Source organism: Pseudorasbora parva, chromosome 7 (genome assembly GCF_024679245.1).
Source record: "Pseudorasbora parva isolate DD20220531a chromosome 7, ASM2467924v1, whole genome shotgun sequence".
Lineage (NCBI taxonomy): Eukaryota > Metazoa > Chordata > Actinopteri > Cypriniformes > Gobionidae > Pseudorasbora > Pseudorasbora parva.
This window is the reverse complement of record NC_090178.1, coordinates 27,188,948-27,206,013: the sequence shown is the minus strand read 5'-3', so window position 1 is coordinate 27,206,013 and position 17,066 is coordinate 27,188,948. Positions and strand designations below refer to the sequence as shown.

The window sequence follows — 17,066 nt, the reverse complement described above, 5'->3', positions numbered from 1 at the left end:
TCAATGATCGATTTTGAAATATTGCAACTGTCAATACAGAACGAAATATTCTGTAGCCTATTTTGCCGTCAATACCATAGATATGTGGCTACTCCCGACGTTTTCTTTGCTGTATCAGTAGGCTATTTATGTTTAACATTAGGAATAGGGCTTCCCTCCGCATCAATAGCAGCAGCAGCGCCGCGTCAGACACGCTTCTAGTGTGCAAAGGCAGAGAAAACACCACGCAGCCCCGTGGCTGACCCGCAACAGAAACGCCACGCGCATCCGCGGCATGACAGTGAAAAAAGTTACATGTAGAGTGCATTACGGGCGCCAATACTCCGTTTAAAACCGGAATAGTCCTGGGATGAAACTGCTCACTTAGAGGATGGATACCCTCGGTCACATCAGCGCGATTAGACATTGAACATTTTAAATTTAAAACAGCTTATTATGTAGGTAACGTAGCCAATGTGTCCGATGCTTTCACTTGATGCAAACGTTTGTTTTTGTGATTAAAACACATCAAATATTACCAAAACATCTGTCTTCCTGTGTGCAGAAATTTGTTTATGTAGCCGTGACAACAAAACGCGTGCGCGCATGCCTGTGATTCTCCGTGCGCACCGCGCGCCAACCCCATAGACTGTGGCCACCCCTCAAGCCTTGCACTTCTGAAAGTCTGAGGAGCCACTCGTGTTGCTACCATAGATATACATAATAAATAATATACTTAATTACATAATATACTTTATTATGTACATCTATGGTTGCTACTACTCTCCGGCGCCGCCATCTTTATTTTGAGTCTGACGAATCGACGCGCATATTTTGCGTCGACGTATTTTTTGCGTCGACGTCATCGATGACGTCGACGCGTTGTCCCAGCCCTACTCTGTACTTTACTTACCTTCGATTTTTCTCACTCTAATAAATGTGACAGTAACTTTTTTTTTTATTTTTATTTTTAAGTAACTGATATTTTGTTGTAAATTTTAAAAGTAATGCATTACTTTACTAGTTACTTAAAAGCGTAATCCGACTACGTAACTCAAGTTACTTGTAATGAGTTGTCCCCAACACTGATCACAACTACAATAGACCTTAGTCAGGTTAGACACCATATTGAATTTAAGGCGGATAAAAACGAGGCTGTGCGAGTTACGGTCTTTACAATGGCACAGACGATATAAGTCCCAGATCATATAAGAGATACTATTAAAAGGTTTTTTTTTTTTTTTTTTTCTTCTTCATTAAGACTGAAGTTCAGTTATGTTGTTAAACAACAGTACAATCCATTGTACACACTTTACTTCTCGCCATCACTGTCAAAAGTTAAATGTGGCACTACCCTGACTCAGGTCTATTGGGTATAAAAATGCAATCTTTAACCAAATATTAATTATACAATGTTGTTTCTGATGAGAAGGGAATATATAAACTATTAAGCACTATTGTGCTGCACCATATAACTTTTATAGAGGTCTGCAATCCACAAGTTTTGAATTGCTTGGATGCGGGAGAGGTGTGTGTGCGGGAAGTAGGAGAAAGAAATCACTCATGGGCTACCGCAAAAAATAATTATCTAATTATAACAGAATGTAGAAGTCTGTTACTGGAGATCTAAAGAGTCGTGTGTAGTGAAATTGGAAAAATAGCGTATAGACACCAGGATGAGATGGAATCTATCCGGACCAGGACCAAAAAAAATTCATCCCGTGCAGACCTCTACTATGTTACTTTTAACTAATAAGAGCAACTTCTACTGGGATACTAAGTACATAACAGACTATAATCAAAACATTTACAACTTTGGATTTGCTTGTTGCTTTTAGCAAAAGCTAAATGCTTTGAGCAGGAGACATGAATATGCAAGGAAATAAGCAGCTTCAATTGAGGGTTTAAGAACCCCCGCAGTGCACGTAATGAGGAAGGTTACCAAAGCCATGCAGTCTTAGTACAGGCAGATATAAAGGGTCAATAAGCATCTGTAACAATAGAGTGAAACTGACAGGTACTGCGCATCTTGGCGCAATGAGGTGGACAAAGAGCATGTCTAGAGCCTGACTCACACACAAAACAAGATGGCACCCTTATGCATAAATAAGGCTGGATGCAGATATTTGAGTAAACGTAACATAACTCCTCTACATTTGTATAGTTTTATCCTTTTAAAATCAATGATTATAATAGATGAAAAAAATATTTTAATAGTTCCCTGATTTTCATCCGTGTGTGGCTCATGCATCAGACAGATATTTAGAAAGAATCCACACATTTAAAGTGAAAATCTTATTCCTGTCAACAAAACCAACATAATATTCATATTTTAGTAACACCAGATGCAGCACTGGGAAGCCAAAGATGAAGTGTTGAAAGGAGGCAAAATCATGCAGATAAAATGATTATAGGGAGATGAATCTGCACCGTTGCAAAGAAAAAAAAACCTAATATAGTGACAAAAACGAATAAATTAAAGCAAAATTACCATAGACATAAGTATCTGTATTAAATGTCATTATGAGACATTCAGCTCCCACAAGGGCATTATACAGAAAAACTTGTTTTAATGCTTTACAGCAAATTGGAGCATGAGGTAAATTGAGGCCACTGGTATTTTGAGACTTGAATGTCCCAGAAAAACACTCCTTGCAGAAAATAAATGCCTCACACAATCCTTCTTTCCTAACAAATAGTTTGGTATTTCCTTACCTACTGTGCCATTATTGCCACTCAGTGTGTCTCAAGTGCTCTGTTCTGAAGAGATTTTAGCAATGCCCTGATGGCAGGACAGCTCCCATCTAGCAAAAGCATAAAGAGGCTTTGGTGTGAGCACCCTTTGAGTCCAGTCAGATGAAACTCAAAGTCATAATAGTGCAGTGTGCAGGGAATTCACAAAGGGATGAATGGAGATGACATACGTTTAACATGGACCTATTGTGTGATGGGTTGACACTTTCATTCTGATTAGGTGTTCAGGCACTAATGAATGAATGATTAATTATATGGTTAATTATAAACTGCTGAAGTGCACTCAGAAATTATCAGCTCTAGAAAATTGTATAGATTCTGTAAATTCACCCAAAAGTAGAAATGAAAAGGTAGAGATTTATATATTCAGAGAATGCTGGTAAGAGAGATTAAGTGACAGAAAAAGTGTAACAGAGTACAGAATGTGTTCTTACCACAGGTCACTTTGTTGGGTGCTGGTTGAAGCTGGATTTCAGGCTTTCCCCCAGATTTTCTTCTCCAGTGGTTACCTCTACCTCGCTTCCGTCGGACAGGGGTGGTTGGTGTCACAGAAGAGCCAGCCCCTGATACGGGTATGACAACAGATTAATACACATGATAATTAAATCTAGGTATATATATATCGTAAATCTCAATGTATCTCTGTGTGTATCTGTGTAGGTGATTTAAAATCATGCTGTTACTTTGTTATTTATTTATTAGACGCTATAAAAGAGTCACCAAGTCGCAACCTCTCCCAGTTTCTGTTGAAGCCAATACGGAAGCAACTTAAACTGCAATTCATCGACTGGCCACAAGGGACAGGCTTCAGAATGGAGCAGAATCTCACTGAGCCCCATGTTGAAATAACCAACTTTATAGCAGAAAAAAAAAAAAAATGTTTACAGCCTGGTACAAATTGTGGCTTTGGTCTAAACAGCTAATTTTACCCTTCATGACAACTGTGTGAGTGGGGTGAAAACTAATTTATTAATTTAAATTATATTAAGCCTTAAAGTTCATCATAATTAAGGGTGTGGCAACTAGAGTGACAGGTGGATTGCTGTTTGTCTGCTATCTATTAGTCATCACGTCACGTCACCTCAGCTCCATGTCCTGCCTCTTTGCCCATTTTCAGTTATCAGGGAGTGACGCGCTGCCAAGATGGCAACGGCCGACTTAATGCTTCAAAACTGCTCTTCTAAAACCGTCACGGACGTCACGGACACTACAACTATATCTTTTTTTTCTTTCTTTTTTTTTTAACAGTCTATGGGTGTGACCTTTGATTGACAGCTGAGATTGACAGCTTCTCTGAGTGAAGTTGTCGCTGAGGCACCAACTGACATTATTGAGAACTTTAGGAAGAGATGTGAGCTTTAATTTCTAAATTTCCATAACTGCTAAATTCACAAAAATTGATGATTAGGCAGAAGTATAGGCAGGACCTTGATATCATATCTTGACATACGCAATTGGTCTGCACAGCGCGTGCCGATGCAACTCGAACGAGTCTTCCCTCAATGGCTCATGGCTTTATGACCCTACATCCAACGCATCTGTGCAGCTCTCCATGATTTGTATAGACGGAGATTGCAATAGAGCAGCTGTTAGCTTGATTAGCTGCTATTTAAAAAATGATGGTCACAAGTTTGTGTTCATCTTGTTGATCATGGTATGCCGCCCACAGCCGCTGACGCAATCGGTTCTTACTTCTAGCCCAGCAATGTTTTGGTGCTATTTAAGAACCACTTTTCCTGGCTTGGAGCTGGTGCTTTGACTATGGAAAGACAAAGAATCGATTTGAAACTAGGCTCTCGCTCTGAACTAGCACCAGCACTGCCTTGGTGGAAAATGGGTATAACTGTTCTCATGTCATGTAACGGTGTAAGTTAGATCAAAAACACATAAACGATGATCTACATTTCAGTTCATCTCTCAATATTAAAATGGTTGGTTAAATGTAAATTAATTTAATCTAACCCTGTGGTACATGAACAGTGTTGATCCTGGAGGTGTTGATCATCTGTTGATCAGTGTTGATCATCTGCAATCGTAATATGAGGCCTCTCCCGCTTGTATTGTGATCTGTAAACCCTTGTTTCCAAATTAATCTCCCAGCATTAGGGCTGGGACAGTATGGATTTTTTCTTACCGCAGTTTAAAAGCAAGACATTTTCGCAGTAAACCGCTTTCAAACCCTGATGCCACGCTCCCTGTTGCGCATCTTGTTGTGAGTGCGACACACACTAATCTTCTTCTATAGCTTGCTCTGTAAATTAAATTGAGAGTATAACTAATGCATATGCTATTTTAAATACCGTATTTTCCGGACTATAAGTCGCACTTTTTTTCATAGTTTGGCTGGTCCTGCGACTTATAGTCAGGTGCGACTTATATATCAAATTTAATTCATACTGACTGACAAGAATAAACATATAGTCGCGAGAATGCGCTCTATGCTGCTCCTGTAGCCTAATATTTACTTATAGACAACAACTTAGAAAGACTGAACACAAACAAAATGCCCCCATAAAGAAAATGTTATTCTGCAAAACACAAACAGCATGTAGTAAAACATGCAGCGGAGAACGAGTCTCACAGCGTTCGTCTCGCGCGGCTGCGCCTCTCCCGGCAGAGAGTTCAAGCGTCTGTGGACTCGTTCCTTCAGATCTGGCCATCTTGCTTACAGTCCGCAAGTAGATTTCTTTTTCTTCTTCATCACAGTTAAAGTAACCTCTGCTTTTCGCCAGTCCCTTACAAGTTTCTCACTCACTTCAAACTTTCTTTCTTCTGCTCGGGTTATGCAGTGAAGCGGGCACGAGCGAGTGCACGCGAGCAGGTGCTCGCATGCGCGCGCGGGTGCTCGCGTGCTCGCATGCGCGCGGCTCCAGCTCTGTCCTAATGCGACTTATAGTCCAGTGCGACTTATATATGTTTTTTTCCGCGTCATGACGCATTTTTTGACTGATGCGACTTATACTCCGGAGCGACTTATAGTCCGGAAAATACGGTACTTTAGTCTATGCCAGATATATATAGCCTATATTTTAAAATAATAAACGCTCAAACATCCCTTTCATAAGCATGCGTGTTTATTTTCCATCAGTGAAACAATACTCTAGCCTGTAAAACATTTAAATGATTATAAGTAAATAATGGTAATCTTAAGAACATAAGAAAATGTAATATTTGTTTAAACAACACCGTGTGGATGAGTCCTTATTTGGGTTAGTAAAATAAAATTATATTTTTTAAGTAGAAAATAGTATTTATGTAAAGAGATAAAATACAGAGTAGCCTTTAATAAATAATATATTTTTATACAGAAAAAAAAAAAAAAACGACGATGTCATCGTCCATCACAATAAAGTGAACAATATGAAAAAATATGAAGGCTGCATGTAAATGTTGTTTTTTTGTTTGTTTTTGTGGTGATGGCGGTGACGATCTCACACCTATGGTAGGTGTCACATGACTGTCCCAGCCCTGCCCTGCATATTGGGCAGGTAATACCATGTCAGTAAACCATTTACCAGTGGTTTTGGCACTGTGAGCAGGTGCCAGGTCGTGCTGGAAAACAAAATCTTCATCTCCATGAAGCTTTTCAGCAGATGGAAGCATGAAGTGCTCCAAAATCTCCTGATAGCTAGCTGCATTGACCCTGCCCTTGATAAAACACAGTGGACCGACACCAGCAGCTGACATGGCACCCCAGACCATCACTGACTGTTGGTACTTGACACAGGACTTCAGGCATTTTGGCATTTCCTTCTTCCCAGTCTTCCTCCAGACTCTGGCTCCTTGATTTCAGAATGACATGCAAAATTTGAGCAACAGTCCAGTGCTGCTACTCTGTAGCCCAGGTCAGGCGCTTCTGCCGCTGTTTCTGGTTCAAAAGTGGCTTGACCTGGGGAATGCGGCACCTGTAGCCCATTTCCTGAACACACCTGTGCACAGAGGCTCTGGATGTTTCTACTCCAGACTCAGTCCACTGCTTCCGCAGGTCCCCCAAGGTCTGGAATCGGTCCTTCTCCACAATCTTCCTCAGGGTCCAGTCACCTCTTCTCATTTTGCAGCCTTGATACAGCACTCTGGGAACAGCTTATTCATTCAGAAATTTCTTTCTGTGTCTTACCCTCGCGCTTGAGGGTGTCAATGATGGCCTTCTGGACAGCAGTCAGGTCGGCAGTCTTACCCATGATTGCGGTTTTGAGTAATGAACCAGGCTGAGAGTTTTTAAAAGCCTCAGGAATCACTTGCAGGTGTTTAGAGTTAATTTGTTGATTCAGATGATTAGGTTAATAGCTCGTTTAGAGAACCTTTTCAAGATATGCTAATTTTTTGAGATAGGAATTTTGGGTTTTCATGAGCTGTATGCCAAAATCATTAGTATTTAAACAATAAAAGACCTGAAATATTTCAGTTGGTGTGCAATGAATCTAAAATATATGAAAGTTTAATTTTTATCATTACATTATGGAAAATAATGAACTTTTATCACAATATGCTAATTTTTTGAGAAGGTCCTGTATATAATGTAAAATAAATGTATGTTAAATACAAAAAAAAAGTGCAGGTATTATAATAATAACAATATGATAATAATAGTGTAGTGCAGATGAGCTTATACAGTCTGTTAAAACGATAAAGTGCACAGAACAGTCTTTAATCCCTTTTAGTCGGGGGGAGGGTCAGGGGGTTAGAGTTCAGTGAAAAAAGAGAAGGGGGGAGGTCTGGAGGGATACTGAACAAACGGTCTGAATACTTAGGACATGTGAAATTTAAGGTTTCCTTTTTTAACAAATCTGCAAAAATGTCAACAATTCTTTAATTTTCTGTCAAAATGGGGTGCTGTGTGTACATTAATGAGAAAAAAAATGAACTTAAATGATTTAAAGGGGTGATGAATTGAGAAATCAACTTTACCTTGAGCTATTGATATATAAAAGGTCATGGTAATTAGGGATGAGTCACGATTTTCGAATATTCGATTAGTTGATTTAACTATAGAATATCGAATAGGCTGTGTGATTGTCGTCTAGAAAAAATCCAGGTTTGCTGCGCTGATGCGGTGGTGACGTGTTAATGTAACCAGCGGGTGGCGCGCGCTGTCAAAACCGCACGTAAAAGCTGTCAATCAATTTTCACAAAACAAAAAAAATAATACATCATCATGCACACTACGTAGAGTCACGATGAATAAGAGTTCTGTGTGGAGTTCTTATAATAAAATTAATGAAAAAGAAGTGCAGTGCAAACTCTGCCATGCGATGCTTGCTTATCATAGGTCAACCACTACAATGCACAGTCATCTGAGAGCAAAATACCCAGCAGGTCCATCCACAGGTCAGCAGCAATCAGTGGCTAGTTTTATGATCCGATCAACCAAGTCGGATGCTAGACGGGCAGAGCAAACAACGGCCCTCATCACGAAGATGATCGCTAAAGATATGCTTCTGATCAGCTTTGTAGAAGGAAAGGGTTAGAAGTCTGATGGAGTTTGTAGAACCCGAGTTTACTGTCCCGTCTAGAAAGACGATCACTGTCAGACTGGAGAAACTTTTTGATGACCATGTAAGGGAGCTGCACAGTCAGTTAGGGATAGTTGAAAAAATGGCACTGACGACAGATTCATGGACAGCGCGTTTATCCACATTACAGTGAATTAATTGTTAACTATACCATCATGAATTAAACAGTCACCATTGGTCTCTCTCCCTCTCTTTCTTCATATATGTAGCCTTTAAACCGTTTTAAATTAATAGCGAATAAAAGCGATAACGTTCCAGTGGACAGATATCTATCATTGATTTTTTTTTTTTTTTTTTTTTCGAAACATGCAAACATATCACCATTTATACAACAACAAGCTAGAAAGTCGAAAAAGCAATTTCGGTCAGAATTACTGTAGCCTAATCGGTAACAAGCATTGAGAAAAATGTAAAATGCTTATTCCTCGCCTAATTTTTTATATAGGTTGCACGTGAGGTTATTTTAGCCGAACCAGACTCCGCTTTCCACCGTCTGGTTGCACGTGAGGGGAAAAAAGCCTTCTTCCACTTAAGAGTTGTATAGCCTATTTTTAAGCACTTTTTATTTTAATATAGGCTATCTCTTTACATACATATTATTGTCTACTTTAAAAAACTGATCTCGTTATTTTTCCAACCCAACTAATGATGCATCTGCGCTTTCTATATTGCGCATGAGGGAAAAAGGTTCCTTCCACTTGAGAATAGTTGTGCACTTTTAAACACTTTTTATTTTACTATATCTCTTTACATAAATATTTTTTATCCTTAAACTGTAATTTCGTTATTTTACTAACCCAACTAATTAGCCTACTCAGTGCTTTAGGTTGCACGTGAGAGAAAAAGCTTCCTTCCATTAAGAGTAGTGTACTTTTAAGCACTTTTTAATTTAGTATATTTCTTTACATAAATATTATTTTCTATTAAAAAATATATATAATTTCGTTATTTTTTTAACCCAATTAATGACTCCGCGCTTTCTAAAGGCTATCGTTGCACGTGAGGGGAAAAAAGCTTCCTTCCACGTAAGAGTTTATGCACTTTATATGTCGCTTTACATAATTTTTTTAACTATAATTTAGTTATTTTTCTGACCAAACTAATTACTCACCCGTGCTTCCAATAGGTTGACGCACTTTTCTCGGAGATACGGCCTATTCATTCTTGATTTTGCCTATTTTTATTAACGGTCGTTCGTGTAGCCTATAGTTCATGACCACTTTACAATATTTCATCAACATAGTTTATTTTGAAGCCTATTCTATTCTGTTTGTTCTGTGTACAAAATAAAATATTTTTTAAGTTAAATGCAGAGTAGGCTATAGAATTATACGCACGGGATTAGTATTATCTAGGGACCTCAATTAGGCTAATTCCCCACATCTGAGTTTTGCGTAATAAATAAAAAACGAAATTATGTTTATTTATTACTATAAAATAATCAAAACGAAATGGACGCCTGTTTAATGATTTCATACAGCTATATCTATAACGAAGTCTTGACATCATATCCGGGTAATAAGTCAGTAAATTCGAGTAAAATCACAGGCTTATCCCGTGCGAATGCGTGCCACGCAAAACGCAGATGTGGGGGAGTAATTTCTAAATCACAGAGGTCCCTAGATAATACTAATCCCGTGCGAATAGTGTTTAAGACGTATAAAAAAGACGAGAAGATCAATATTTGTGTAGCCTGCCTGACACGGTATTTTCACAGATCTCATATCTCATCGTTAAGCCTATTTAAAATGGTATAAATGCATCAGTTATATTCTCAATTTAATTTACAGAGCCATCCCTACAAAGTTTTTAGGTTAACTATAGAAGAGACTATATAGAATTAGTGTGTGTCGCACTCGCAAGAACGGGCGTGGCATCAGGATGATTGCGTGATGTTGGTCAGCCTTCACGGCACAACCCTACTGTAGCCTACACGATGAACTTGAGTGCACATTAAATTAAAGGCATTTAGGAGATTATACACACATTTCCCCCCGGCCTTTATTTGTTTGTGCTGACCACGCCACTATCAGAGACCCGGCGTTTAATTGACCAAAGGCTTTTATTTAAGGATATACCTATGCCAGTTTGCGTGCATGCGGGGGAGGGGTGCGATTTTCGAATAATATTCGAATAATTCCCAGCGATCATCGAATATTATTTTTGCTTGAAATGCACATCCCTAATGGTAATATAAGAATATCCTCTAAGTTTCAGACCTGAAAACTTTCTTGTTAGTCAAAGAAAAGCTTTTATAGACACCAGGCTCAGCAAACGGTCCAGTGCTTCATCATTAATTCACTGCGTGACAAAACACAACTATACAGAACGTGTAATTTAGTAGCCCTGTCTACAGACTCATTGAGCTGTTTGGTCGATAACAAGCCAGCAGAAAATAACATGTGGAAGAAGATATTAAGCAAGATATTGTGGAAGAACACAGTCGCTGCATAAGCTTCCTTCGGATCATAATATTAGGAATGTATGATACTTCATTTCACTGCGGAATCGTTTATAAACAAATCTCCGGTCGATGCTGGATTTGGATCACACTTATGTGAGTAAAACGTGTTTTTATATGTAATAGTATTGCATTGTTATAGGTCGTTTTGCTTATGTGTACATGTCTAACAGAGCATAACTTTAGCACGCTGGACTCAGACACATGGGCCAGGGCAGGCCGATGAATGTCATTATATTCCGTTCTTGTTCTGCTATTCTCTCTCTCGCTCTCGAGTTGACATCTGAAGGGCAGCGTGCGCGCCGAACATGTTCACGCTTATATCGTCTTGTGGGCTATGTGTAATATAAAAAAAGTAGTCCAAGCAATCGTGGGTCGATGAGAAATAAATCATTGTTTGTTTGATAAAGACGTTTACGAGCCCTGTGGTCGAGAGTAGGGCTGGGTGATATGGCCAAAATTTCATATCTCGATATAGCTCATTTGATATCCCGATAACGATATACATAACGATATAGCAATTTTTCTGTTAATTCAGTTTATGAATAGTCTATACAAAATTGCAATGTGGAAATGCAGTTTGAAATGATATACAAAACAAATAAAGGTAGTATGGATTACATTTTTATTTTATTTAAAACCTTTTTATTCAAGCAAGACTGTTGGCTGCCTAGGGATGTTAACCGATGACCGTTTGACCGATGGTTGACCGTATCAACGTTAACCGATCAAAGTTGTCGGTTAAAAAAAAACAAAGTGATCTCTAAATTAGACTATTATACAGTGGACTAAACGCTACTACAGTTAGCAATCTCATTCCAAAATCTTTTTGTGTGAAGTGAACATACCCCTCGCACTCAATTTTTCATAAATCGCCTGTTTGTACTTAATAAACCAATAAAAACATTTGACCGTCACAGCATTTGGGTTTGTGCGCTCACAGGGATTGCAAAAAGTAAAAGTAAAAAGTAAAAAAGTAAAAAGGGTTTGGTAACACATAAGGTGTTGATCATCTTTCTTTATTATTTTTAGCACTACCTCGAACTAAAGCGGCGTCTCTTCGGAGCTGTCACTTTCTTAAATGAGCCGCGGCAATGTTTCAAATGAGCTTCTTACGCTAGACAAACGCCTTTATTTTCAACGCGATCACCTTGTACCCAAACCATCTCGAAACTAAGGAGCCATTGTCCTCAGATTACAAACAAGCTCCTCGGCGCCGCATTTGCGGGACTCATGTTTCGCGCTGCTGTGGGGGATTTAAAAAAAAGTGACGTGAGTGGAAGGGAGGTGGCAGCGTTAGGACAGTGCGTGTGTGTGTGTGTGTGTGTGTGACAGAGAGAGAGAGAGGGAGCGCGGCTCGCGGCTGTTATTTCAAATAGCGCAGCATATTTTAAACTAATCGGTTAACCGGTTTCAACCGGCTTATGAGGCTCGGTGGTCGGTCAAGAAAATGTTTAGTTTTCGCCATCCCTACACCTGCCATTAAAATATTTCAATATATGGCTATATGGTTTGCCACGCGTAAAAGCCTGTTGCAGCGTCTGTGTCTGAAGTTTGTTTTGAGCGCTTATGCCACCACTCTGGCATAATTACTCTTAGAATTACCCTGGTCTGAACCGCGTCTACTACCGTCTTTCTCCATGTTTGTTTATGTATTGCAGCGTCCATGGGCATGCCGTGGCATGAGATGCATCTTGACGTAAAATTCTGCCGTAAACGCCTTATCGTGGTGTAAGCGATAGAGCCTTATATAAAACTATAGACATTTTCTATCGTCCAGATGATATATTTCGTCATATCGCCCAGCCCTAGTCGAGAGAATCATTCTGGTTGCCACTTCTCCCTCAATCTCTCCTCTCTCATGTGAACTGAACTGACAGCGGAGTAAGCTCATAAATTATTCAAAGATATTCAAATCTTATCCAATCCTAGCCATGGGCGTTTACTTCCAAGTCTCCAGTGCTTCACGCCCATCAGATCCCAGCATTTTTGAGATGCCTCAAAACCAGTGAAGAAAATAACTAATATTACTTATTAGTTATGATATTTTTGAATGTGAAAACCAGTCTTTCCAATACCGAGTCTTTCCGGAAAAAAACGAGCAGCTGGAGGCGTATCGTGTGGGCAGAGCTAAAGAATGACGAGCGCACACAAAGCAGTGACGTCCTCAAGCGCGGAGAAGAAAACGCTACCCTAAATCAGATTCAACTAACACATATATGATCCGGAATCAGATCCGGAGGCTGAACTAAATTGAACAGGGGAAGCAACAACAGCAGGATGTCCGTTTCTGTGGTATGTACTGTATTTAGTGGCCTGTCAACATTTGTGTGGGTTTACGAGGACATGATTTGTTTTATGGACTATTGTATGCGACTAAACCTTAGCAGTATCAAGCAAAACAGTTTTGCACATCAGACTAATGTAACAATATACATAGAACAACAATGGAGTAACCGTTAGCGCATTTGAATGACGAAGCACGCTTTGTGAGAACGCTAGGTTTATGTTTGGGTGGTTTTACAATAAACAAACTGACACCTATATTGGTCAGCTAAACAAATGTATTTAAACAAACACCATAGATCGCACGCTCCATTGATAAATTAACTAACGTTATACACGATCGTGTCGTTTACTGATGTTTACTTACGCGACAATAGCCAAAAGCATAGACATTTGAAGAAGTTTTACTCGCCGCCTGCTTCTAAAGCACGACCGCGAACCTTTATCGTCACCGCGCCATCAAAAATACACTTCTTAGGTAACTTTTGATTTCGTGAAGTCCTGTGACAGCAGTGACCGTGGAGATCCACTTTTGCAACGCGACTAAAGCGTGATGTTGTGCCGCTTCTCGTTATTTTTGCGTTCAAATCGGTTCAAATGCAGCGCTGCCTTCCCGGAATGCTGTGCTGAAGCGTTGAAGTCGCTTGATGTCACCCATAGGAATAAAGTGGAGCGCGGTGCGACAGAAGTGTTGCACGGATGACTGGATCTGCACCTGAGAGCAGTGTTTATGGGCGTGCATTTGCTCTATCGCCTCAGTCACGCGCGCGCACCCAACCGGGAGAAGAGTCCGTACGGCCCATACAAGGACCTTCCGCTCTATTAACGTCAAGCGGACCCATACTTGAAAAAAAACTCTCTGAAACTTGTGAGAAACCGGAAGGAGTATTTTTGACACAGAAATACTCCATCAAACGTCTAGGATGGGAATCCAAGTCTTTAACAGTGTAAAAAGCTCAGTATGCATGAAACAGCATTTCACCCATTTCTTTTCAGAAATTTTGGACCAAACCACTCAATTCATATGAATAAGTTTTACAATCTCTTTAGGACATTTTTTAAGCATCAAAGTGGTAGCTGCATAGATGTCAATGTAGAGTACAGAACTACATCTTTTTGTGTTCAAATATAAATTTGTGTTCTGAAGATGAACGAAAGTTTTACACGTTTGGAACAACATGAGGGTGTGTAAATTATGATTGTTTCACTATTATTTCCTGACAGTGGAAAAGCGGCTAATGATTAAAAAATATTTTTTAAAACAGCACTAGGTAACTTTTCAACCTTCATAATATATTTTCAAGACTCTTGTGATGATACATCGACTTACAATAGGTTGAATGTCATGTCTGCCATAGGTTGATGGGGTCTGTTTCGTTTTTAATCGTACTTTTAAACTTCGGGTTTCGGGTAGTAACCCGAGAACAAAAAGAACTACAAAATTCGACACTTCCACCAACACCCACACTTCCTTAAATTCGGATGTGCGAGCCCAACTTTATTCATCGGATAATATAGTCATGTCCGAAGCAGCACAGACAAATAAGAAAAGAAAAGGTTTTGTTGGAGGAAAGCAATAAGAGGAAACGGAAAAGTGATCTGTTTAAAGGCAGGACGAGGATCAACATTGGACCAGCGTTTGCTCGTTGGCGTGAGCTGAAGAAGGAGGAGGCGTGCCCGACTGATGCTGTCATGCTTGTTACGGTGATTACCTACCACTCAAACATTGAATTGAAGTATCATATAGAATCTGTAAAACGGTAACCAATAGACTATTATAATGACGGTGGCCTGTAAACGTGTTTGAAAAAAATAAAACCCATGAAATTATATTCATATGACATGCTGAAACATATGCCACTGACTGTACCTGGGACATTTCACATTCGACGCAAACAGAACACCGGCATGTGAACTCCTCCTGGAGTGTTCAGTGTAACTGTTAGGCCGTGTGTCCACCAAAGCTGAAAACGTTAGGCGGAACATCATTTTCCGAAACGGAAAATCCGTGGAGGTCTTTCTAATTTCACAGGTAGTTTGTTCCTGTATTGATTCTACATAAAATTGCAGATACAATGTAAAGTATTTGCTCTGGCATTTGTTTTAAATCATTTTGTTCCGTTATTATTGCTTGTTGTCATCTGATGACGACTCGCAGAATGTGGCGGTGGGTCTGTGTTGTGTTTGTCCCGCCCCTCCTCCACTGTGATTGGGCGGCAGGGTGAGAAGTGACAGTGATGAGCGCTGCCTTTTTTTACTCAAAGTTGAACATTCTTCAACTCTTGGCGACCAGCAAAAAACTCGCTTAGCGCCTCGGTGCGCTCCAGGCGTTCTAAAAACGCGGCGCTCTCATTGAAAACAATTGAAAACGCCAGCCAGCAGCGTGAAAAAACGCTTTGGTGGACAGTGGACACACGGCCTTAGTGCTGCACCAACCCACGGGGCCACTTTTATTAATTTATTTGGCCCGCCCCGCACCACTGTATATAGTTTTACAACCCGCCCCGCACCCGCGACCATTAAATAGACATACAGGGTCCGCAGGTTATGAGACGACCCGTGCATCACTAGTTGCATCACTAGGCTATCAGGGTTGTCATGTCAACAAATGCATGCGCGATGGCATCCGCTGTTGTAGGATGACAGAGCTTACGACAGTAATTGAGGACATTATTTTTTCCCAACTGTAGGGGGACCCCGAGCAAAAGTTACCCAGTGCAGATTTAATGTTTTTATTTTGTAAAAGAGTGGGCAAAAAGGCTTATAAACATAGAGACAACATCTTTTAATAAACAAAGACCGAAAAAAACTTTAATAAATGAATGGGCTGAGCTTTTAGCTGCAATTTCTGCTCACCTGCTTGCCACTGCTGGTCTTGTGTGTTTTCAAAGGATGGTATATTTGAGTTTGAGCTGATTTGTGTGTCCTGTCTGGTATCCACCTCAGGGTAGTTTATCTTCACTCGCTCTGGAGACACTAACAGCACATGTTAAACATTAGTATTTGACTATAAACATTACTGGTTTTATTTACTACTACACTACAGTGTAATGTAGTTTTAAAGCTGATACTCACCTGTTCTTCTTTTCTTTGGTGAGACCAAGGGCAAAACATCATGCCGTGTCAGAATCCGCAGCAACTGCAATAAAGGTCTGAGGTTTCCCTCACTTAAGTACCCTCGCCTCTCCAACTCCAACAGCAGTTCAACGCCACTCTTGGGTCGGTGGCGACAGGCGACCGGGCACGGCTCATTCTGCGGCTGTATTCTTCGCCATGTCTTCAGAAGCCGAGGAGATGGAGAATTACCCTGTGGAGGTCCATCAGGCCCTGGAGGTAAATCTTCAGTCCATCCCTCTGGATCGAGGGGATGTTTTCCAGGATAGGTTTCATCCAGGAGAAAGGACAACACCTCGACATCAGACTCTGTGAGTTGGGAGCCCACGATTTCAAAGATCTCATGGAGGGACAGCATCTCATAGTAGCTCATGCACTCAGTCTCCTCCCAGTAAAGGGAATATCTAGTGCACTGCGCTGAAGCCATGAAGAAATGTCTAAATGCGTCTGGTAAAGAAGAACGTGGACAAATACGCGTGAGTTATATAATTAAAAGTTAATAAAGGACATACTGATTAAAACACAAAATAGACTGGGGTTCAAGATTATAAAAAGAACAGTACAAAGCAGTTAAACAATCACGCTAAATCTCACATATCTTAGCCTAAGAGCTAGCTATCGGAATCGATTGTGGATTAAAATAAAATTACTATAACACGTTTAAATACAATGTTTGTGTCTCAAATGAGTACAAAAACTACACAGAAAGATATTTACACGTTCGTCGTGGAAACAGCGCAGTTATTTTGATTCGAACAGCGTTTCTGTGGTGATCCGCCCTCAGTCAGTCCGTCGGTCCGTCCCTCAGCCTTTCCAACTGCTGTCAAACGTTCCTCCTCTCGCGCAGTGTCACGTGTCCTCCTTATGTAACGTCACGTTTGAGAAAAGATAACAGAAGCCCTAAAGCCGAAGTGATAAAAAAGACCCTCAATTATGTTTTATTGATAAACCAACAAACA

At 40.1% G+C, this 17,066-nt stretch overlaps 1 protein-coding gene across 2 annotated transcripts in view; it reads right to left on the bottom strand.

Annotated features, from left to right (window-relative positions):
• Nucleotides 1-17,029, bottom strand: part of dedd1 (death effector domain-containing 1) — a 32,931-nt gene extending 15,902 nt beyond the window's left edge. Inside the window, exons 1-4 of one of the 2 annotated variants that reach the window (XM_067448870.1) lie at nucleotides 16,825-17,029; nucleotides 16,069-16,554; nucleotides 15,850-15,969; nucleotides 3,168-3,296 (exon numbers count right to left, since the gene is read on the bottom strand). In XM_067448870.1, coding sequence (XP_067304971.1) covers nucleotides 3,168-3,296; nucleotides 15,850-15,969; nucleotides 16,069-16,534 — 715 coding nt within the window. In that variant the 5' untranslated portion in view covers nucleotides 16,535-16,554; nucleotides 16,825-17,029. The remainder of the gene's footprint in view (nucleotides 1-3,167; nucleotides 3,297-15,849; nucleotides 15,970-16,068; nucleotides 16,555-16,824) is intronic. The other variant, XM_067448869.1, reaches the window with a different exon arrangement.
• Nucleotides 17,030-17,066: the final 37 nt, after the last annotated feature.